This window comes from Pangasianodon hypophthalmus, chromosome 23, assembly GCF_027358585.1.
Source record: "Pangasianodon hypophthalmus isolate fPanHyp1 chromosome 23, fPanHyp1.pri, whole genome shotgun sequence".
Lineage (NCBI taxonomy): Eukaryota > Metazoa > Chordata > Actinopteri > Siluriformes > Pangasiidae > Pangasianodon > Pangasianodon hypophthalmus.
In genome coordinates, this window is record NC_069732.1 from 13,842,293 (window position 1) to 13,867,781 (window position 25,489).

General features: G+C 39.8%; 1 protein-coding gene and 1 long non-coding RNA gene across 8 annotated transcripts in view; both read right to left on the reverse strand.

Moving 5' to 3' along the window:
* The window catches only part of trps1 (trichorhinophalangeal syndrome I), a 96,120-nt gene extending 77,726 nt beyond the window's left edge, over positions 1–18,394 (reverse strand). The window contains exons 1-2 of one of the 7 annotated variants that reach the window (XM_026929823.3): positions 18,035–18,394; positions 12,859–13,170 (exon numbers count right to left, since the gene is read on the reverse strand). In XM_026929823.3, the coding sequence (XP_026785624.2) occupies positions 12,859–12,871 (13 nt within the window). In that variant the 5' untranslated portion in view covers positions 12,872–13,170; positions 18,035–18,394. The other 6 variants (XM_026929825.3, XM_026929824.3, XM_026929821.3 and 3 more) reach the window with 6 other exon arrangements.
* Positions 18,395–18,885: 491 nt separating this feature from the next.
* On the reverse strand, positions 18,886–25,136 carry LOC117595870 (uncharacterized). Its single transcript, XR_004577056.2, has 3 exons — positions 24,982–25,136; positions 24,765–24,870; positions 18,886–19,211 (listed from the first exon to the last, which is right to left on the reverse strand). It is a non-coding gene; the product is annotated as an uncharacterized LOC117595870 (long non-coding RNA).
* Positions 25,137–25,489: the final 353 nt, after the last annotated feature.

Sequence of the window (25,489 nt, forward strand, 5' to 3'; positions counted from 1 at the left end):
GGCCTGAGCATCGTATCCATTATTGGAGACTAAAAATGAAAGAGGAATCAAGAAGCTTTCTTGTACAATGAAATTCTCACAGATGAAGTACAAAATAATGGATAAATAAAAATATCAAATAACAACAAATGACCTGAAAGTAGCCCAAAAAATTTGTGTGGTTGAAAAAAGGAGACAGATTTTTCTTCTTTTTCTCAGCCTTTGTGTGGAAAGACATTACCCACTCCATAATCCCCTCTTCCCTCTCCAAATCTTTGCAATACATTACAATAGAAATGGCTCTGTACATCATAAAAAACACCATCCGCACTTACACCTTGCTTGTAGAAATTTATTTATTTGACAAAACAAGATCTTGCTGTAAAACCTGCGACAGTGCCAACCCTGTCATTCACTGTCCTGTCCGCTGTTCCTCCTCCACCGAAAATGTTCACAGAGTGAGTGTGGGGCAGCGTGATTCCTGCCCCAGGGGACCTCTACTATAGCTTGTCGCAGTTCCCATTTTTGAACATCAATATCGTTACGGAAGTTAAGTGGGTGGTGAGTGAGCTGTTCCGCAACTGCACAAACTCTTCAAAGCAAGCAAATTAATCAAACATCAGCTTATTTGTCAAAAAGCAGTGATTTTTTAAGTAGTTGGTTAGTCAAAAGAGGTAATTAATACTTAACCTGAATATAAAATGCATGGGTTTGTGAATGAGGACTTTATGAAGATTAACATTTTTTTTAAGGCTGATATATTTGGTGCCCCTGTGGACGAGCTGCCGCTGGTGAGGAGTGAACAAAGACATCTATTATGGCAGGTGCCATGTATGACAACAATTAAATCTCAGTTGGCCTATTAAATTTAACAACACTCACTTATTAAACTTGTGAGTTTCATTAAAGTTTATGCAAAGTAATTCTCTTAATTATAGTGCGAATTTACCACATTTAGAATTCACATGCAAACTGCATTCTGAGCAGTACATTTCTTTACTCCTGCCCTCTGCTATGTTTTTCGCTACTGCTGCTGAGGCCTTACTACAAAAGATATCCAGGCACTCTCTCGACTGCTTATACAACAGCCCATGTTCAGTACCGTGGCAGCTTCTGCAATCTGCACTAGAGATCTGGAAATCTAATAAGCAATGGAGAACTATGTGTCTAATGTAAACAAGCACTGAGAAGATACATTTTCACTTTAGAGCCTCTTTGGAGACCAAAATAATCCCAGGACTTTTACTTGACAGCCCTGGAGGGAGACGGCTCTCCTCAAATGCACAGAGTGAAAGACAGGCACGGATCAACACGGAGAGCCTGGACGTGTAGAAGAGGCTATGCAAATCCCCTCCCATTCACACAGAGAGCATGGAAGAATAAATCCAACCCTGCCAGTGCAACACTAAGGCCTTTGAAGGAGGCTCGGACTGCCAAAATCTGTCTCCACACAGGCGTTCTGACTCACCAATCTGCACAACACCCAATGTTCCACGCATTCAGAAATCCCTCCAAGAAGGAAAAATAAACTCTGACGAGAACTCAGAGAAAAGACAATACTAAGTTTGTTGCTGAATGTATACATATAGATTGGATTTATTATCATAGAGCTAAAAAAGAGAAATGAAGCCATAAATATAGAAAGGCTCAAACACATGCCATAGGGAATTGCACTAGCAAGACAGAGGTGATACGTATTTCACATAGTCCCGACTGAGGCGTGAAATAGAAGTCTAATGGGTCAGGTCAAACTTTCAAAAAGTCTGCACAAGGCAATATCTGTTAGCTTTGACACATTGACTACCTGCTTACATGCTCCTTCCTCTCCTCTCTGTTTTTTCTAAACCTCACACACCCTTTGAAGTGGAGAGAGCTAAAGGCCTGCAGGGCATGATTGGGGTTTCATTCCTGTTTTTTTTTGTGTGTGTGTGTGTGTGTGTGTGTGCGCGAGCGTTGGAAAGGTCCAGCGTTGAATGTCTGTCTCTCTATCACGTATACACGCACACACACAAATGCAAGGAGGTTGAGTAGAATTGGACGATAAGCCCATACGGTTTAATAATCAAGTCTGTGACAGTACAAGGCCCATCGCCTTAAACTGTACGAGATGTGAGCATGCACAGGGAGGGGAGAGAACGGGTGAAAAAGCGAGTGAGAGAGATTAAGAGAGTGAGAGCTTATGGAGAAAAGAGGGAGGAGGGAATGGCATGTCAAAAAATAAAAGAGCTTTTCCCATAATTCTACATACCACTGTTTTTCCCTTTATCCTTGCATGAGTGTGAAAAGATGCCAGGCTCAATAAGAACAGGCTGTGACAAACTGCCTTTCTGGGACTTTTTATGTGGCATGTCATCAAGCCCAATGCAAAAAACAGCTCGCTCTCTCTTCTTTCTCTCTCTCTCTCTCTCTGCACTCATCACATAAGCAAGACAAGTCATGTTTATTCATGAGCACACATTCACATCAAAGAGTCAATGCTAAGAACAGTCCTTTAGCGGAATGAGCCAGACAAAAGCTCCATGTCCTGATAAAACGTGATATTTAGTGTTTCACTTACAGTGACACTTCACCCTAAAACAAACTCAGGAACTAAAACATCCAGATCTCACTCAATTTTAGTAAAAAACTTTTCACTGACCCAACACTTGCGAGTTTAATCGGCTAAAAACATCTCAAAAGACGCTGAAAATTGGGAAGTGTGTACACAGCAACAGTGATTTTATTTTTAAAAAATCGATCAAGTCAATCAATTAAATTAAACCAATCAATTAAATGAGCATCATCAGTATTTTCAGTTTGATGGTTTGGGGTGAAATATCACTTGTTCATCTCTACCAACACATAATTACACATATCTTTCTCTCAGAGGTATGTGAAATCTCAGACCGAATAGGCAGAGCCCAGAGCAGAAATGACTCTCGCAACAAGTTTCACAAGTCCAGCGTGAGAAAGTGACAATCACAACACTGTGTATGTCGTAAAAATACAGATAAGTGCAACGTTATATCAGTGTGCTTTCCTCATTTAGCTATTGTCTGAATTCACAGGCTGTTCTAAAAAAGCCTAGCAAATCCCCACATCAAAATCGTTTTGCATTCAAGGGAGAAAGTTTCCTCGGCAGTTTGCACACACCACCAACAATGCGACCCTTTCATTCGACACGTGACATCAGCTGTACTAGTCACCTCATTCTTGCGCTCCTTCACAACTACCTGCCTAATTCACTGAGTTCAAAGCCTAGCGGTAATTAAAGGCAGTTTTCTACTGGCCTCTATTCTAACCACCCCCCTAGCATGTGTCCTTCCCCCTGTGCTGCTAGCCAGGTTAGTGGAGTTGGGGGGGGGGCTTAGAGGGGCCTCGTCTCAATGACCTGGCCTCTGTGCACTCAATCAGCGCACCCTGCAACCGGAGACAACACAGAACAACTGCTTCCCTTACACTTCCTGTGATCACAGGGCTGGAGCTGCCAGCCAGGGCCAGGGATCACGCGCTGCGGAGAGAGCAGCAGATAACAGGCTTCCGCCAACGCCGTGGAGGGTGTAAGAAAGGGGGAGAAATAAAGAGGTAAAGAAAAAAGAAGAGGAGGGAGGGGGGATGGGAAGGAAAGAGAGAACACCAAAGAGACACCAAACTTGATTACAGCTACTCCACAGATTTAACAAAACTTTATTACATAAAATAAACAAAAGGCACATTTAACCAAAAGTACCAGTTGCATCACTGCCTACAACAGTGTTTCTGCAGATATCAAGTTAACTTGAATAATTTTCAGAATTTTTCATATGTAATTTAAACCCATGTTTGTGATTTAGAAACACTTTTATGGCACAGTGAGAGGAATCATTTTAACCAGCACTTTTCACTCTAAATCTTCTCCATACCAATGTTCATGTATGCTAGCTCAACAGGAGGTAGCTAATATTAGCCTCAGTTTCACAGTTTAAAGCACAAGATCCTGTGTGTGTGTGTGTGTGTGTGTGTGTGTGTGTGTGTGTGTGTGTGTGTGTGAAAGAGAGAGAGAGAGAGAGAAAGATGTCAAATGTTTTCAATACAGATTCGAAAACATAAAATGACACCAGGTTAAAAATCATCGCCTTTAATTTAAATCTGACCATTTTAATACCTGAGGCCTACAAGTCATAAAACATTATTTCTGACAGAAAAAAAAAGTTTATAAGGACCTGCAAACAGCTTGTGTAAATAGAAACCTTAAGTATTAAAGTTTTTTTTTTCTTCCTCACCAATTTTTTAAAAATAAATTCCATTACTCAGGGGGTAATTCCATTACATATGTGAAACTCTTTAAAACAGAGCTGCTGTCCCTAACTAAAAATACCAGCATTTAGCAACAGGAAAAAGCCTGATGTGAAGGCTGGTTGCTCAATATGCTGCCCTGCGCTGTTGTTGTTATAACACTTCTGCTTGGACACTTCTATTCCCCCACTTAGCCTCTGATCCCGGCTGGTGCTGGAGTGATGAGGGCTCGGGACTTTTCTGTGAAGGACCTTCAGACACTTAAGATGAAGAAGGACAATAGTTTTCAGTTCCTCCTTTCAACCTGACAAGTACAACGGTTATGAGGATTTTGTTTTTCACCTCTTTCCCATTCCTGGCCAGGAAGAAAATGGCTAACGTGCCGACACGCCCGAAATTTTCAGCTTTCCGAGATGACGAGGGGAAACACAAAAATTTGATCGCTCGATTTGAGAAGGTTATTAAAAACAAAAGCTCGAAATCACTTCGTTCTCCTGCCTGTGGTGCAAAGATTTTCCTACAATTCATAGCGAAGCGTTGCAGCTACAGTGTGAAACCGACAGCAAACCACAGACTCTGATGCATTTCCCCTCTGAGTAAAAGTCACACAGCATTGCGACACAGCTATAGCTTCTCTGAAGGAGACACAGTCACCTCGTTCTCAGCAGTTTTCAACAAAACAAAGGTGATAAGCAGACAAAAGGGCAAAAACTGTTTACTGAAAAAGAGAGAGATCCGAACATTGGGAGATGATTTCTTAAGTACGCTTACACAGTAAAAAATGGTAATCAGTAAAGTTGCATTTTATTATTTGAGTATTTTTCCAGCCCAATTTCATCTCAGTAAAACTAATAAGACTTTTGTGATAAAATCACAGACTACACTAACCTAAATCTTATCATGTATTAACTAAACAAGCAAGATATACATCATATTTCAAAATCCTCTAAAAATGAATTTAAATTTCAATTAATTCAAATATTTAGTATTTACATGCATTTGTAGATAAATGAGCACTGAATTTGTATCTATACTAAGCGAAAAACAGCTTTTTTTTTTTTTTTATAAACATTAATTTAATGTATATTTTTCCTTTAGTCGCTTTTTCCATTTTCAATACATACCGGTATCAAAGCTCTGATCCTGATCTGATACTGACATCCTCTTTGTAGCTTAGCCGAATCTCTGTAAGCTTCTGTTGCCAAGAAATGCAAAACATCAGGGGCGTAATAGCTGAGTGATTTAAGACAAGTTGCATCCTGTGTTCATGTCCAAGATCGATGTCATGTCATGTTAAATAAAGCGTTCACGGCGTAAATATGTCGGTTGATCAGCTCAGAAAATAAGCGAGGCCAATATCGGCCTCGATACTGTGTATTGGTACATCCTTATTTAATTTACTCACACTAATGTCTCTACTGTCTTTATTATTTAGCTAAATTTTACATTTACTAGGTAACCTTGGATCCGTGCAACATTCTCTTCTATTCACTACATATGCTTACTACATAGGGTACAACATAATGGCGTTCTTGAACCTGCACTACATTCCCAATACAACACTATTTCAATATTTAGCCACAGAAGGAGCATAAATCTAATAATCCCTGTTGTAAATTAACTACGTACACGTCAGATTTTTTTCTAATTATTAGACAGTCATACATCATTTTAAAAATGCAAAAAGTATTCCATATGTCGATATGACACATTTCTTCAGTCCCATTTTCGTATATCAAGCGACTGCTACAATATGCTACAAAACACATTTCGAGAGAATCTTAAGCATTCAGGATATTCTGTCTTGTTAGGAGAATTCAAATAGTATTCAAATAGTGTCATTCATTCTAGCAGCCATAGTTCATGCACAAGAAATCTGATAGCTCACGGTGAGGAAAAACGTGGACATGCAAGCTTGTTTAGCCCCAGCAGAAGTAGAAGTAATCTGTTTTTAAAGCAGCCTTCTTCACCATTTAACACAGAGCAGCAGAATTCACAAGAGACACAGCTGAATGGACAGCGTGTGTCTATGTGTGTGTGTGTATGCGTGTGTGAGTGAGTAGAGATAAGGGTTGGTGTCAGTGGGAGCTAATTTGCTCTCTTTTGCCTCTGTGTTCTCAAGCTTTCTCCGGTGTGATTAAATCTTAGATGTAGCAATGTGGTAGTCAGAAAATTAGGCCTGCAACTGCCCAACCGGCACCTTAGGCAAAATATTTGCATAGTATCTCAGAGCTGAGTGTTACACCTGTATCTCAGCTTCTTAAAGTTGCTGGTTTTATGAAATAACTTTACAAAATAAATGAAGTTGATTTTTTGAATTTCCTCTCAAGACTTATGCAGATTCATGTCACATTTACTCGACTTACCTAAAACACCTTGGCTTTTAGCAAACACTCTGTAAATATCCACTGGCAGATTTTCGACACAGATAAGCTGAGAGAAATACTCTAAAGAGAAGACACTTGCCTTGTTATCGGATACGGGCGTGATAAACATCCAGTCCATCCACTGTATCTCTTCTCCTGTGTGTAAGATCTTGCTTTTTTTTTTCCCTCTGCACCTCTCTAACACCCTCACACCACATGCATACCACTGTACCTCAAACACCTTTTCATCAAAAATAGCAAATGCACCATTAAAGTCAAGAATTAAAGTCGATCATTTCGAGGGAACTGTTCAGCGTTTTCACAGCGTAAAAAGGGCTTCCCACTGGTTTTACAAGATTCCAGTATTTGCTTTGTACAAAGATTCTCCTTTCATATGCCATGTAGCCCTAGGACTGATTAGTCATCCTAGCATGTTTGATAAACGACCACACCCTGAGCTATACCATCTATAATAGCTGTAACAACAAAGCGCGCATGAGTGTCTTGCTTATCATGGGAACGACCTGAGTCATACGCCCATCTCGGTTAAGCTCGACAGTTCAATCACATGCTGTTTTTTTTTCAGAAGCTCTCTTTTTCCATACCCTTACTTCAACATTCTTAATTGCACGGGCTCAGTGTGTGATGCTGAAATTTTCTACTTGAATACTGAGACAGAGGGAAAAAAATCACTTTCCTTCTAACAATCAAATAAATAAAGAATCTCAATTATGCCTTCAGAAATTCATGGTTAATGAGGAAAAGAAAACACACTCTGGGTCACAGCTAACATCACCACCATATCTGCCTAGCAGATGGACAGAGACACAGAGGCTTTCTTCCAAAAGCAGATTTCTCATTCCCCACTGCAGCTACACACACACACTCACGCACACATGCACGTACGCACATATACACACTCTTTAAAACTAATCTGACCTAAGTCGACTGATATGCAATATTATGCAACTACCGTCTTGCATATTTCATTTAGTTTTCTATTTTTTTTTTGTTATATTTATCTTATAATAATGATTCATATCTCAGACAGTATAATTACTGTTTATAAGTAAATACACGCCATCCACTATGCATGAGAGGAAGCCCTGGTTAAAATTAAATTATTCCGGAAGTAATGAGAAACGTGTTTGTGTGTGTGCGTATGTGTGTGTGTGTGTTCTTGTAAACCCATTTGGGTCTGTACCATGCCTCTTAGTGTGAGTGGAGCTCTCCAGGCTCAGGACATGTACCAACTCATCAATACGAGACTAATGGCAACATTATAGCATGATCCTTCCGCCTACAGGACTGCCTCCCACCCAGGCAATCTGCATGCTGCAGTTAGCAGGAGCATTCCTGGGCCCGCGGCGCTGATTTACTGCATGGCTCAACTCTCTGGGAAATTGGTGTGGATTTGAGCGCTGTTCAGAACCAGAACAGACCACAGAAAGCAAATTTGGCCCCAAGAGCTCAAGCTGAAGTAGCTTACGTTTTAGACTGATGTGACCAATGTATATAATAACTTGACTGAAATGAAAAAGGCCAGAAAATTACTTTTCTGGTTGTGTGACCAGGGAAAGTTCGCCCACACTCTCTAAGCTGCAGTTAGTGGGCTTCGCAAGGTGAAATCTCGCCGATCATTTGGCAGCAGTGACGGGGAGCTGAAAGGAATCAGTGTTGTATTGTCTGTGCATTCTTTCCATCCTGGTGTCACCGGCTAGCTCCTCCACCGTCCAACTGTCCACTTAAAAACCTCCCCCACTGGCAAAAGCTGCGCCGAGGCAGCACTTAAATCCATTTGGCTCCGATTCGGGTCGGTCCCGTCCGCCTCGAAATGTACAAGCCCTGACGTATAAATAAGAACAATATCAGATAAGTCTTGCAGGAAGCCTATAAACATTTACATTCTCTTTCAAGTGCTGTTTATGGATATTTTATCTGCTATCTGGAAGTTAAGGACACAGTGAAGAAAAGGCCGGGGACTGCGGGCGGAATCTGAGGCGAGTGGTGAATCAAAAAGGCAGCGGGACCTGACAGGCCCCTGGGCCCGTTGACCATAATAGGTGCTGATTGTGGCGAGCGGCATGGCCGGGGGACCGGCTCTGGGCTCTGCTCCGTGGCCCATAACTCTTCAGTGGGGAGAGGAGGGGAGGGAGGTCCGCCGAGCTCCTTGTTCACCATCTCCCCCCCCTGACAGAGACAAAGTGCAGCCTGCAGGGTTCAGACCAGGAGACGGGAATAGGCCTGTTCAACACTCCGCTGTTGTGTTTTACAAAGCAGAGTATCCTTAGCCTTCCTGTCCTCCAGGCTGATGCCTATCTGATGGCTATGAGAAGATGGAAAAGACTGCAGTTGGCTAGCTGTAGGTCTGCTAGATCGTAGTAAGAATATGTCAAAATTATTTTCAGCAGGCTACTTTTGTACCTCACTAAAATAAACCAACAGAAACACCTCATTCCAGTTGATGTCCAATCACATAACAAATCAAGCTGCTTGTATCCACAATCACATTAGAAAAAGAAACAGTGTCCTGTTACGTTAGAAAGAAGGGCTCCTCTCCTGTTAAACCTTTATCTGATCCCCTTAATCAGCCGAGCAATGCAGTCTTTACAGCAAGCTGAACCATTGTTTGACACGATGCCTGTTGTCTCATCCATGTTGTAACAACACCTACATTTGTGAATTGCCCTCCTTGTAGAAGGGAAATATCTGATAGCCTCGGGAGAAGGGGGCCGGGGATTGAAAGCCTCTGGGGCTTCAGCTAAACAAATGGAGAGATCTTTAAAGGTCCTTGTTTCCGTTTGCCAAAGACACAGCTTGGATACATGACACTCTCCTCAGTTTACTATTCAAAAACCTTAAGTTCACACACCAGGGCTTACAACGCCAGGTCTCTAAGCAAGGCATAAAAGAGGGAATGCAAATATCCCAACCAGTGACCGTCTCGTCAAGGTGACTGCTTGGTCATGATATCATTGAAAGGAAGGCCTCTGCAACAAGCAAATCAAGCCGCATCTTTTTAAAAAACCAGAAAGTTCACACCAAATTGGTAGTTACACAGTATAGTGGGCACAGTGTGGGTTCCGAGCCAAGAACCAGCAGAGCAGTAGACACTGCATAGACATCACTCAAAGTGTGAAAAATGTGGTTTGAAGTAATGTTAACATTACATTTTGTATTAGCAAATATAAAAAAAGCAAGGTGTGGAAAAAAACAGCACATTATTCACTCTGCCAGAGCCAGTGATGAAGACGTTGATTAATGCAGCTTGGCTTTTTAAATAAACAACTCCTGAGTATGTGGTGTTCGCCATTACCCCTCCATTTAGCCAGGGTCGATTCACAGCGTTTTGTTTTCGCAGCTCCGCTGCGTCCAGCCCCCACTTCTATAGCCCCCTTTCACGGCCCTTTTTCCACCACCATATGCTGCAGGCCTCACGGAAACAATCCACTAAAAACAACAGGGCTGCAGTCAACCATTGCAACGCAATGAATTGCTCCTTTATCTTGCGTTCTATCAGCGACCCACGATCATTTTTATGTTCTCTATCTAATTATGTTATTTGGCCGGTGGGACAGTTTGGGATTAGGGGGAGAAGGTGGCTTGCAAGGAGGGATAACTTGGGCATAATTGGCTGGCAGATGCAGCCTTCTCCTCTTTCCTCTTCAGCAGATCCACTCTTTTCACCATATCCAACCAGCTCTCACTACTGTCACAAACTTCGTATTTACTTCACTTCCTGCACTCCCGGCCCATTAGCAGAAGAGGTAAACTACAGAATACTCGCTGCCTCATTAAGCTTGCCGACAGCTGACGACTCTCAGTCCTGACGGCTTAGCTGGTTAACTAAAAGCCAATGTTCTAACCTGAAATACAGATGAAAGTGGACTTTCATATCCAAACTACAATGCACTGCAGCATTGACAGCTTGCTACACTATTATATTCTGACATTCGCCTACTTGTCTTCATCTTTTTCAATGGCATTGCAAAACACATAAACAGAGTGCCCAGAAATCTTGCCCAGAAATGCCTGAAAACCTCAGCTATAACACAAACCAATGGAAGATTTGTAAACTTTAGATTTTTAAATGATTTTTATGAAATCGTTTTTGCACTGTCTCTGTCAATACGTTTTCACAGCATAGATTACATAGGTACATACGGGGCACTTAGAGCACGTAGAGCACTTAGAGTTTGTAAAGCTCAAGGTTACAGACAATATGCTCAATACCTACTATCTAAGGCACAAAATTATTATACAGCATATAAAAAAATACATCTGGCCATGAAATACATCTCAAAGGATAAGGAAGACACACATCCCATGCAGTCTCATGCATACAACAAAAAATTCTCATATCTTGAACCAATATTCAAATCGTGGTATAAACCATATGAAAATGACTCACAATACTGACAGCAACACATCTCAGACCTAAAAGATACAAGGCTAGATAGTGACCCAAACAAAGTTGGCTAAGCAGGTGTCCAATTTTTTTATTAATATTATTATTTCAAGAATTTCACATGCATGTAAAAACAAAGGCTTGTCAAAAGCGCAGCGTCTGATCTATCCCGTTCAATACATCATATCATAACACTTTCTGTTTCTTATTTTCTACAATAAATAATTTTAGTATTTTTTTTTGCATAAGGTAACTTTACTTTTTAAATAAAAAAAAAAAACTTTCATGCCTTCTAAAATTAAACTGATAGCAATGAAGTCTCTAAGGAAAATGGAAATTTCACACCACCTTATATCTGAATTACTTCTTGCAGCTTGTGAAAAAGCGTTAACATCGGAACAAAAACAAGCAGTGATTGACAGGAAAAATATCAAAGATTTTCTGCTTGACAATTGAAAAAAGCTCAGTGCCATTCAACAGGAGATAGCAGGGGTCTCTAAGCCTTCATCTTAGTAGTTAAAGATGTCAGGTCACCTTTGACCTTAGAGCCTTTGTGGTACTGCATGAGCGAGAGATGGAACGATGGAGGGTTAATCTTGATATTCCCTCTCAGAATCCCTGCACAACTCGCAAGACTTAACAAAAGCATCTGCTAAAGCACATTGCCCAGTCAGGACCACGAGAAGTAATTGCAAGTGTAAAAAGCACCGATTTTTATTTCGAAAGCCGATCTGGAAAAGAAATGGCATATGTTTAACATTACACTAATCTGCTGAAATCGCATGGCACATCAGTGAAGCCTCTATTTCTGCAGCGTTAACAAAGTGAGGATCTCGTAATCGCCGCTCATTATGGGGCGTTTAATATGCACGTCCGCACCGGAGAAAAGCAGTCAACTATGACTATGATTTTTTTCATATTGCTTTATTTAGAATCAGCCTCGGCTGAAAATTCAGACCGCAAAGTATGTGACCATTTTCAGAACCTAATAAGATCACTGGATTTCTACACTCATTGCTTTTGCATTATTAGTTAAACTATAGCGAGAAACACATGTACAAAAGCCAACAGATAAAACTGCATTATACTCAAAATGACAATGCCAAATCACATAAAATGACTTTTACACCAATGGACCTTCGGAGACACTTCACAACAGTGCTTCAAATTTATGACATTTCATTTTAATTAAATAGCTGAAATGGCATGCATGCACAAGTCAACTTCCAAATGGAGAAAAATAGCAAGGGAGAAAAAAAGTCAAGTGTTAAATATGCGTGTCAATGCATGTCACGTCATTAAAACTAATGACGGCAAGACGCCACTTTGTGTTATGAAATCATTCACTCTACAGAGACAAATCTGGCAATAATAATGTCACATGTATATATGTCATGATTTTCACGGGTCATATTAAATGCCATGCTAGCCGAACTCGAACTGTTTTTTTTTTTTCATTTATGGAAACAGTGTGTTTCCAGATTAGACTGGAAAATCATAGGGCTTCTGTGAACTATAATATTACATCTGATTGAAAACAAAAACATGATTGAAAGCAAAAATAATCTATTCAGGATCGAAAGCAGTGTACTAATAAACACGACGACTGGCTAGAAGTGACCGTGAGAAATTTAGCAAAGCCAGGAGAAGCTCACATTACCCTAACTCTGTTCAGCCTGCCATGCTAATAACAGGGAGTTTAGTGAAATAAAACAACTTCTCTGGTTGGTTGGTTGGTTCCTGCCGTAAGTCACATGCATTTGAGAGAAACCCAGCAGTCGCTAATACAGAATGAGACAAACGGTGTAAAATTCCTGTACTTTCCTAGCATGTAATGATGCGTGTACATACCTCTGCTGAGCATTGGGTTAGAGCATTATCAGCACCACATCCACGGGAGGCAGATTTCAGAGTTGGCAGAACATCCAAAGCCCTTGCCCTGCCTCTGAGATATCCTTTATTCCACGTCCATGCTGCTTTCCAATTTATTCCATTGTTTCCATTAACATAAGCACAGTTCACTTTTGGCGTCCTGTCTCCACATTCGCTTCTCACAAAACGTGGTGTCCTTCCTTCGCGTCCTCTTCAGGGGTTCTCACAGACGATCCTGGATGAGAGTCGGGGCCACATCACACTGCTCTCTCTTCTCAATTACAGCAAAGCCTGACACAGACACAAACACAGATTAGATGATAAACTACAACACTGAACACACACATACACACACACAGATTCTTCAACACTGACCAACATTTTACTGTATGCTTATTGTACATTATACAATAAATGCACACATACAGCTCTTCTACTCCTACACAACTTCGGAAAGAAAATCTGGGCGGCCTACCGTAAGGATTACCATATGACGGGGAAACAGAGAACAACAACTTTGGATAAACTCAAAGAGCATCGTTGTGATAAATGCAACACAGAGACCGCAATAAACATCCAGAGAGCGCGGGCGGTTGTGTATGGCGTAGTCAGGCATCCTCGCAGCAGGTTCCGTGAATGGGAGCTCTGACAGAACAGGCCCTCTGGCCGACCAAATTGGAAACAGGAAAACAAACATTCTCAAGGAAAACTCCTCCAGTCCTCCCTCCAACTCCTCCTTCGCTCCGACTCATTCTGTCCGACCTGTCTTGAACAATGTAGAAGCCTATGCTATAGCCACAACACAAGCCTCCAGACCACACAGATGGAAAAGGAACACTCGACCACAAAGGCAAGAGGAGGGGAGGGGGGTGTAAGAGAAAGAGAGAGAAAAGAAAAACTGAAAACGTGCGGTAAGGGAACACACACCATCGCTGAGCAAAGAAAGCGGAGAAGGCTAAACTGACTCATCGCTGTTCCAGAGGAACCGAGGCCGTGCATCGTGATGGCACAGATTTCGCTACAACAGAGTCAGACAGATAGGAGCGGGTACTTCCAGAAGTTTCCCAAAGTTACAACAAAGTTTCCCAGACGATCAGCAAGAGCGCAGCGCGGAGGCGATTCACACGGGGCGCCTCTTAAGTCAACTCTCAAAGAAAAATGGTATTGAAAACGAGTCCATTAAAAACTACCCAACATACAGACCATTGTACTCATTACACTGCTGCTGTCTGATTTAAGAGTTTCACCCATTAGATACACACACGCACCACTTATGCTGGTTTGACAAACAAAAAATCACTATATCCACTTTTTTTAAAATTATTATTTTTGAGGCTCATATGAATGGACTCTCTAGTCATAATAACAAAAACGCTCACTAAAAAGTTGTTAAAGGGTTTTAAAAGACAAGGGCTACCCTTATTTCCAAAAAAAAGCCTACAAAAATCTACAAATTTACATAAAAATGTATACTTAGTGTAATAAAATCATTACGGACTGAAAACACAGTTACAACTGAATTAAAACACAAATGTAATACAGAAGTGAAAATAATACACCACCAGTAAAAATAACCAAATCAGCAATCTAGCAACAAATGAGTTTCCTAACTTTAAACTAACTCTGTGCAACTCAAACATTATGTTGATAAAAACTGTAGCAAATAAATCTATATTTGATTTTATTACAAAACTTAAACTGCTCTCATTCATAAGCAAAATGACAGAAGCTGATAAAACTCCAACATCGGTCTCCGTAACTGAGTCACCTGCCGAATCACCTGTAGAGAGTGATGATGATCACTACGATAATAATCCCCGGGCCAAATATCAATTCTGCTCTCAATGTCACCTCGCACCTCAGGTCAAAAAATCATACTTCAGTAAACTATCGCCACAGCAAACTGAATGTTACGTCAGTTACAGAAAACACTGACATAAGTCAACAACGTTTCTCAAACACATAAAATGTTATTAATAAACAGAAAATCAAGATTAATGACAGATAAAGCTAGCTCAAACTATGACTCATGCTGTTAAAACACTAAAAGAGATGACTCAAGTGTGTAATTTTTAAAAGTTTTAATCTTAGAAACCACAGAGCACTGTTATTCCTCCATACACTTCAGTGTGCAAGACATTTACCGAAAATCAAGTTTCCATTATCTGCTATCTGAGTATCCTATCCACAGCATATAGAGGTTTAAATATTCACAGAAAAAAAGGATGTGCTATAAAAGCAACAATGATTCATTCTGAAGTTTCTGCACTAATTTTTAAAAATAAGTTATTGTATTGGTTTCTGTTTGCCGATCGCTGAAGTGAGTTTGAAAACAGTGGCTGTAAAACCCCAAAGCATATTTACAAACTCTTAACATTTACAAAGGATTGAGAAATATAAAAAGTATATATCAGTTCTATCAAGACCACTTTTTGATCATTCGAGTTGAAATACTGGTGTTCGTATACTACTCTATCAGCAGTTCATCTGTAAATACTTTATGTATAAATCATCTTTTATTGCACAACACAAATACACAAATGAAAAATGTGTTAATTATTAAACACATAATACATAATAGCCACTTACAAATCCATTCATGCAGAGGAAAAAAAAAACACTGGATTAATGAGATTAATCTGTACTTTCTCTATCACTGTCAAGACTGAAACTTAGTAGGCCAATTGAACCTATTTCATTTGAAGAAAAAAAAAAAAAACTCAAATGCTTCTTTCTCTCAACAGGCTTCTCATTCAACAGCACACACACATGAATCTGCAGGGAAGAGACAAGGGTGTGAGGCTCATCTTGCTGTGATAAGAAGCCAGTCCAAAAAAGAAGTTGTGCGAACTCAAAAGCCGTGTAGAACAAATGCAAGCCCCCCCGCTGGTGCTTTCTCCAAACGCCGAGGCCCAAATTCATCTGTCAGCCGTAAAGTTCTCCGCTATACAGCACTGATCTATTGCATCCCGCCCCAAGGGCCCACAGATGCGCACCCATTTACATTTAAAATCTACCTCGACCATTTCAATCACTTCAAACAGCTCTTATCAGACAACTCACACAGATTTTTTTTCTTCTCTTTCAAAAGGCAAGCCAGTGCAATAAGCGGATCTCAACACATGCAGACAATCATCAAGGACAAAATATCCACAATAGGTTATTTGAAAAGACATAAACCTTGAGAAGAAAAATGATATAACAATATAACTTGTGAAAAGTTGCCTCAGGACAATAACATCACACCAACTGAACTAGTAAAAAGATTAAAAAAATATTTTTTAATGTAAGATTCACACACACACACACACATTATGTGAAGCTGGCACAGCTGTGACTGCAGAACAATACCGATGACACAGCAGCGGATCCTCGCTGACGCTATCTGAAACTTTTGTTTACAGTTGTGAGTGTCTCTTCTCCTCTCTGAATGATGAGCGCCGTTGCTTTTCACGGGCCTTTGTCATTAAGAAACTTTCACTGACAAGAAAGCAGCCTCGCAGCGGGCCGAGGGCGCATCATTTCCAGACCGCCCCAGAGTGGCCGCTTTCTCGGCTTACAGGAAACAGCCCGAGCCGTCTACTGGAAGCAGCCTGGGAATTTTGTGTCATAACAATCAGATGTGGGTTCTGCTTTAAAGTAACAAGGCGGGTGATTTTTATCTCAGGTTAAAGTAATACTTTTTTTCCCCACACACTTTACCAATAATGCCTATGTGTACATACTTAAGGGCAGTAAAACCCTGTGAAGGGGCACCTCAAGAAAAGTTACAGCACAAGCACCAATACAGGCAAGTGTAACTTTCACTTACTTTTGGATAATGTGTGTAGTTACTGTTAGTTAATATGTAGTTACTATTAATGAGGTGAAACTATGAGAACAATGAGAAAAAAAAAAAAACCCTGTCGACATTTGAAAGAAATGAACTTCTGAAAGCAAATGAAAGAGGCTTTTTAAAGCAGTTGGAGCTAGTTTATGATCAAACCCTGTTGGTCCCAGTTGAAAAGAAATTTGTGAACAGCCCAACAGTGCCACAAAGTATAAGGGAAAGCCCTTAAAGCAACCAAACGACTGTATAAAACTCAAAACATGTATTTAGCCGTGTGACATTTGTACAGTCTTTCTTATTTTATAGAAACACATAAAAGCCGCCATTCAGAAACTTCTCCATCGTCTGAAAGAGTCTTACCACAATGAATTACAGCAAAACTTCACTATCTATCAGTACCAAAGTTGCCCAGAACGCTCCAAAAACCGAAATAACTCCGTAAAAAAGTCGTTTTGGTTTTTTTTTATTATTATTATTTTAAATTAAGTATTTTTTTCTCTCAGAAACAAAAAGCTAACTCTTCACAGCCGGCCAAATGGTCTCGAGCCTCGAGCACGTTGCCATGCCTACGCGCTTTCTTATCTTACATCAGTTACGGAAAGTTTCTCAAGTTGGATGCTAAGCGCTAACCAGCATTAAACGCATCATTTACACACCAGAACCATCCCAAATCCAACCACACACACTTCTTCTTTTTTCCTTCCTAATTTGCTAAGCTAAACTGTCCCTTTATTCCAAACAATAAGGAACAGACAGGCGTCCATGCTGCGGCACAATTCTAGCACATCACACTTAGTGGAACTGTTCCATTAAATAAATAAATTAAATAATAATAACAACAAAAATAATAATAATAAAGCATCGCAACACGGATAAAATACCTCCATGTATTATTAATCCTGTATCAGCCCGGGTTGATGTTTAGCACATGCCGGAAAGACATCAAGCAGACTCCTTGGTGTTTAAGAAATGAGAAGGAAAGAAGGAGTCAGACCTACTGGAGCTCGTGCTGTTTTCTTCCTCGTGCCTGAACGTGACCCTGCTGCTGCTGCTGCTGCTGCTTCAATCTCTCACGCGCTTGACCCAATAAAACAGCCCCAAAACAGCCGCGTGAAACCCGAGCAGCCTCTTTCCTGTGTTTCGCTGCACAGTAACACGCCACTGATTTCGCGAAATCCCATTAGTCCTCTCCTGAACATTACATAACACAACATTCGCGATGAAAAAGCCGCCTGAGAGAGAGCGCGCGCGCGCGCGCGTGCGTGCGTGTCGCCGTGCTGGTGCTGTGCTCGCGACGCTCATTGATTCGCTTTATATCATCCTTACCTGTTGATTAGTTTCAATTGCATTTGCCTTTGTGCTCTGAAAGATGGTGGCCCTTTCTGGCGTAAACCATGAACCGCCCTTTGTGTTTGTTTGTTGATCTCGGGAAATATTTCTCTCTCCCTCTCTCTCTCTCTCTCTCTCTCTTTTTGTTTGTAGGGATATAAGATTTCGAATTGCTCCTGTGCAACTAAGGATCAGTGTGACTGTGTTATTATTATTATTATTTATTTACTTATTTATTTAAACGCCCGAGGTCTGATTGATTTAAAAAATAAAATCGTTTGGTTGCAGTGATCTCGGTTCTTTATCAGAAGCGTTATCGCATGTCAGGACCTCAGACTCCAAGCATTACGTCAGTTTCAAGACACCAACACTATTAATATCAAGAAGCAGTGGCGGAGGGAAGCGCCACCCCGGAGCGCGCGCCCTTAAAGGGCCAGACACCCCGTTTCTCCCCCTAGCACTACCCAGTGCTTCATTCATTCATACTCAGCACAAGCACGCTGAAAACAAAACCAAATTCCATCACTATCCGTTTTTTCTTTTTTAATATTCGTATAATCCATGTGTTTTATTCCATAAACTATTTTATTTGGTTTTGCTAGCCTGTGAATCTGAAAGTAAGCTAGCAGCTCGAGCATCTTAGTTTTGTTGTTTTGTTGTGCTAGGAGGTTCCTGTCAATGGGTTTAAGCCACAATCCACAATTATTCACACACACACACATACACACACACACACACACACACACACATTAGTGTTCCATTGATTTAATTAAAAATGCAGCCAATAAGCTTAACCTCAGTAACCAAAATAACCAAAAGGAAACATTAGGCTCTTTTATTTTCTGTTTATTTATTTTTTGAAGATATTCCTGGGTGGAGTTTGTATGTTCTCCCTGTGCTTCAGGTTTCCTCAGGGTACTCCAGTGTCCTCCCCCAGTCCAAAGACATGTGTTGTTGGCAGGTTGGCATTTCCAGATTGTCCACAGTGTGTGAATGGGTGTGTGAGTGTGTGGGTGATTGTGCCCTGTGGATGGCTGGCACCCCGTCCAGGGTGTCCCATGCCTTGTGCCCCGAGTCCCCTGCGACAGGCTCCAGGCTCCCCGCGACCCTGTGTAGGATAACTGGTACAGAGAATGGATGGATATTCCTGGCCTTGTAGGGACATTTAAAGTAACTTTCATGACCCCAGCCCACACACACACACACACACACACACACACACACACACACAGAGAAAGAGAGAGAGAGAGAGAGAGAGAGAGAGAGAGAGAGATGGTGTCTAAGAAGCCTAAGATGGTGGGAGTCTTCAAAGTTTATTAACCATTAAATAATTTTATGTAATTTTAAACACAAAAAAATATTTCCCCAGCCGTGTCAGGAACACATGTCAAGTTGTAAACACCCCTGCAACAGTTCATACAATTTCCTAAATGGCGACATTGCCCCAAACTTGACTTGATTACATACGCATTCAGCATGAGGCGAAAATCGTTAGTATAAGGGCAAAACCTAGTTTGTGATTTTAGTGAAAGCTGACCCCCACTCCTCCCCAAGTTCACTGTATAATTTGAGTTCTGCATCAGCCTACTACTAAATCATAATGTTAATACCAGATTAAACCATTTTAAAATAGATTAAACCAAATGAATCTATAAATTCTTTTATGAATTATAAATGTTGCCTTGAAAGTATGAAGAACTAAGTCAGAAACATTGCAATTTGCTGTGAGATGGCTCTCTGTGGAAAAAGTAGAATTTACAAATAACCTAGACATTAACACAGGCCTACTACTAATACATAATTTAATAGCTGACCAGACTCCAACATCAAAGCTCACAGCGATGTCCGATCTTATCCGCTAAGGGCCGGCATGGCTGCGGGTTTTCATTCCAGCCACGCACAAGTACACCTGATACAACTCATTAGCTATTTGAGGACAGAGAGCAATTCATTAAACAAGTGGAATCAGGTGCAGCTCCTGCTGGGTTGGAATGAAAACCCGCAGCCACAGTGGCCCTTTTTGGGTAGGACTGGACACCGCTAATAGCTACAGGACTCTGTACCGTATTTTTATAGGGGGTACACAAAGAACATATTCTGTTCTTTTTTTAGTACATGAGGTATAGGGGAAAAAATGATCTTTACAGAAACAACAACTGACATTGACTGGCACATAGCCTTTGCAAGAGTTCAAGTGAAATCATATAAATTGTAAATATTAAAATTGCTATGCTCAGTGTGAATCCTATATATTTTGTATCTTAACTTTCTTTCTGCTTGAGACGTAAATCTTTCCACAATGAGCATGCAGAAGCAAAAAAAGATATGTTGAATTAATGAATTATGAAAACTTACAGTATTATCAGATATTATCAGAATAAGGTGAGTTATAATAGTACATAAGAATACATAAGGCCTTTTCCAAAAATAATATTTCTAAAGCCTTATTGAGATGTAACACTTTAGAAAAATTCTGCAGATACATCTGCTTTTTCATTCTCCATAAATGACTCATTCTGTGTACTAGGGAAATTCAAAATAATACTCAGTGAAAGGGAAAAAAAATAAATGGTGCGTAGGGCAGCATGTTTTTTTTTCCAGCTGCTCCAGTGAGAATATACACTTTTTCAGTGTGGAATATACTATATATATATATATATATATATATATATATATATATATATATATATACATACATATACACACATGTATACATACATACACATACACACACACACACACAAAGGGGTCCAAAAGTCTGAGACCACATTGAAAATCTGAAAATCTAAAACAAAAATGGGAATGTGCAACATCCTGACAATTCAATATTCAAAATATTGCACAATTTCTGGGTCACTATTTAAATTTAAGTAAATTTATGCTATAGACAATGTTAACTCCTTTGTACAAAAGGTCAGATTTTCCATGAGTCTTATCCTTTCCACTGAAGCAGGTTTTCAGACGACACTCCAATGGATTTGATCTAAAACGGCTCATCAGGCTTTACACAAACCTGTGGAGTCTGTGTCAGCTCGAGTGCACAGTGTCATCAAAGCAAAAAGGGGACATACCAAATGCTAAGAAATTCTGAAATTCATGTAAATATTTCTTAGGTTCTACTTTTCACTCAAGTTGTTACAGAGAATATCATTTGTAATGAAAACCTTTGTGTTAAATTGAAAAAGAATGCTAGACAGAAGCATTTTCACTAGTGGTCTCAGACTTTTGGACCCTGCTGTGCATATACACGTGTGTTTGTTCTTTCTGTCAGATACACCTGTCAGTAAAGAGGATCAATTCCCCCATTCACTGATTTTCTAATGATGTTTAAGTGCACAGTATGTTTGTACAGTCCCTGAAATGCAACCAGATATTTCTGCCTACTGACTGGCAATATGAAACCTATTGAAAAATGGCACCTGTGTGAATATTTTGTAAAAAAAAATGTTTTCATGAATATATTGTGAAGGAACAGTGGAGATACCAATACTTCAGAAGTTATTTTTTAAGATTTTGCTTTTTCCCCAGACAATCTTCAAGCACTATAAGGCAGGCTAGACAGAAACCCTAGGAGTGAAATCAAAGCTGTTTATCTCTCTTAGAGATATCATGCCATAGGGTGGCTGTCACTGAAATATTTTTAGTTTGGGTAGCAATACCCTGCAAGACACATAGCAGGCTGTGAGCGCTGGCTCCACCACTGTCACCTATCTCAGCTCGGTACTGTTTCAGTATTGCCTTTCGTCTATCTGTGTTAACAGCCAGACGCATCATGTGGTCATATTTAGAACTCCCTTTGGGAAGGTGACTGCCCTCAATTGAGCTTTTCATTCCTTCCCACTGAACACTTATTCTAATCAGACGTAAAGCCATCACAAAGTCTCCTAGCTCAAGTATTAATTAGACACTTAATAAGTAATAACAGTAATCTGAATTCAAGCACTGTAATGATTTTCTGTATTTGGATCACTTTGTAGTGGCATTTCTTTACACAAACCTTAGAGTCTAATCATATACATACATACGTACATACATATAAATATATAAATATATACCCTTCATTTCCACATGAGTGTATTGTTAACAGAAATCTGACATTACCTTAAACTGAATTGTCAAAACCCTGGCTTTTATTATTAAATTATGATTCGGTAACTACTATTAATTAATCAGTCCACTACAGTGAAACAAATGGGAAAGGTACTCTTGAAGGCTTTTAAATTGAAATTCCATGGAGGATTTCCATATGAAGAAACAGAAGTGTGGCTTGAAAAGTATATATATTTATATGTACACTTGCTCTTCATGTGCTATTGAAATCAGAGAAACTGCAGAACAAAAGTTAATAGTATTGTATGTGAAATTCAGCAGTCCTAGTTTTTTTTTAAGCCTTGGGCATCAGCCAGGCCTCTAAAACTGCTACTCACAAGACCACGCACCCCATCTTTCCTGCCTGGCCACATAATGAGCACTGTTTTTATGGAGAAATAAAGGACTGAAGTGGTATTTTTTAAAGAGCTTTAGGCAAGTCATTTCAACATTGATAAAATCAATGGAAAATAGAGTAGAGAAAATGATGAACTGTGCAAAACGGCTTTGATTAAAGCACTGTACAAATTGAACTTGGGTCCGTGAAGAATCTTCATTTGAGCTTGGAATTCAGAGGAGCTTGATAAAAGGCTCCGAGCCTGCTGCTTAACCCAGAACAAGAAAACTGGGATCTTTTATAGATTTCCTTAAGTATGAATAAACAAAAGGACACCTAATTCTGACAGGGACAAACACAGAGGAATAGCCTACAGGTAAAAAAGTAAAAGAGAGAGACAGCAAGAGAGAGAGAGAGAGAGAGAGTTATGTCACTAAAATGTAAGAAACACTTTCTGTCTTGGACTAATATATCGCCTTTTTGTGGAATTGGATATGTAGAACAAATTGATTCATAAATCCATAAATGAGCAGTTTTTAATGTCTGCATCATCCATGTGGTTTAAATGGAATTCACAGACCAAAAAAAAAAAACCCCCCGAATGGAAAAATTGTGAAACTCTGTGAAGCAAGGTAAGTGATTTAGTATACAAAGGCAATGCTATTCATTTGTATATCACATTGTTCAGGTACATTTCTTCCAGACAAGGTAATGATTTTTAATCTGAAGATAAACAAATGATATTATATAAATGATTGGGCTTCTCTGCACTATGGGTCAAGTGGAAACCCGTGTTTTTCTTCAGGCTTCAACACATCGGCTTTTTCCTTCTCAAAATGTGCTGTAGGTAATGCTTTCCTACAGGAACAGGAAAAAAGTGTGTGTAGGTAAAATCAGCATGGAGTAAATCAGTAAAGAAGTGTGAAAGAGGAATAAAGAGAATTTTGAGACTTTCAGTTCTATTATCTTTTAACTAATCTTTTAACTAATTTTTGAACTTTTATCTAAGTAAGAGATTAAGATTATTTTTATTTTAAAGCTATCCTGTTCAGTTGTAATGGACTGTCACTGTCAGGTGAAAGAATAAAAGGTGTTAATGGAAACGATCAGCCTGTGTAGAATTGTAACCATCTGAAGTAATGCCTTGTGCACTCAAGGACAGAAATCCAGAACATTCTAATATGATTTCACCAGACCTGCTGAAAAGGTCAGAAACCTCTGGAAAAGGTCAGAAACACACTTTGAATTATTCAAATTGATCCAAGAGCAATTTACACTGTAGGGCGCTGAACATAAGGTACTGCCAAATTGCTTTTGGAGCTCCACAGTCTTGTCAACCCCCCAGACTTTCGTCTCCTTCCTTCCTGGTCTTAGTGTATTTTGTATTATTTTGCTAGTGCTCCTTCTCTAAACGTTGTCCTCATATAACACCAGGTGACTGTAACTGAGGGACGGGCACTTAAAGAGCTCTCACAGCACTTAATCATAGCATGAACTAACTCTTGGATGTGTTGCTCTCTCCTTCGTTCTGTCTCCCTGAAATATACACAGACACTGCGCAAAGGGTCAAGAAATTCCATATACATTGTATCATTTACCCTGACATTTTTGGAACAGCTTGCAATAGAGCCAGACAGAACCAAAGGACATCTCTTTCCATATTTGAATGATAAAGCTAGGTTTCATATTCCGAAGATGCTTTTAAAGCCAAAGCCATGTGGTGGTATGACTTTAACAAGCATCCAAATTTGGGCAGGCAACAACAAAAGTTTATAATATCGGTGATACAATGCATCTGCTTTTGATATTTCTGCCTGGTTACATTTTAAAAATCAAATTCTTGTGTCTCACCATCTGCTCTTTTTTGCCCATCTCTGTCTTTAGAAATTCCCCAGTCCTGCCAGAATCCTGTGGTATCACATTCCACAAAGACCTGGTCCCAATTCTGGGAGCACTTTGGTCTAGTTGCTATGTCTACTTGTGCTCGTTGTGTGATGCCTATTACAGCCAGTCATCTTTTCTTAGCCTCTCTGATAGTTAATACTTTTTTACCAGTGGTGCAATAAAAGTTTTTAAGTCAGACATTTTGTATGAAGCAAGTCTACCCCATTTCCCTCTCTACTACTAAAGCTCTTGATGTACGCTGCATTCACAAAGACTTGTTATCTGTCAATCTCTTGCTATCTTGCTATCACTTGCTATTCATTGCTGGTACTTAGTAGGCGGAGATTGATATTATGTAAAATGTATCTATTTTGTGCTATACACACAACACACAGGCTTATTGTGAAATGCACTTACATATTTTTAGTGCTGGATCATCTTCCTCCAAAGATAAAAAACTGAATGTAAAATGCTAAAGCCTCAGTATGACCATCTCCGATTGGCTAGTGTGGTGAAAATTCCCCTGCAAAATGAGAAATCACTAATCACTAATCACCCAAGAACTCTTGGGTGTGCTCAAGTAAATATTTTATTCAACCAGCAATTGCTCACGAGCCCAGGTAGCCACTCTTACCTTACCAGCCGTCCCTTATCTCAGAGTGCTACGAGGGTTGAGACAGAAGATTGGAGTATAGTGTATAATGTTGCGATCATGAATTATTCATGTCATCATTATTTTTATTCATTTAGTAAAGAACATAGCAATCAACCACCTCTTGCCTTTGCCTGTCTGGCTGATTCTCCTCTGAACAGTTGGTACTTTCTCCAAAAATATACAACTTCTTGAGATCATAAATTTCATTTCCTCATTTTCTTAAAACAATCTGTTCTTTCTCAAAATTGAACTGCTATGTTCACAGAACAACTACTGTTTTAGTAATTCCTGATTTTCTCCATATTACTCTGTTTTCTTTTTTTTTGTTTGTTTGTTTTTACATGTGACGTAGCGTAATTTATATGCATTGCCATGAGTTGGTATGTGCTGTCCATCAACACACTGTTCTCATTTAACTGAATGGTAGAGGTGCGTTATTTTGAAGGATACCAAAAATCCCTTGTGAACATGGCCTTTTTAAATCAGA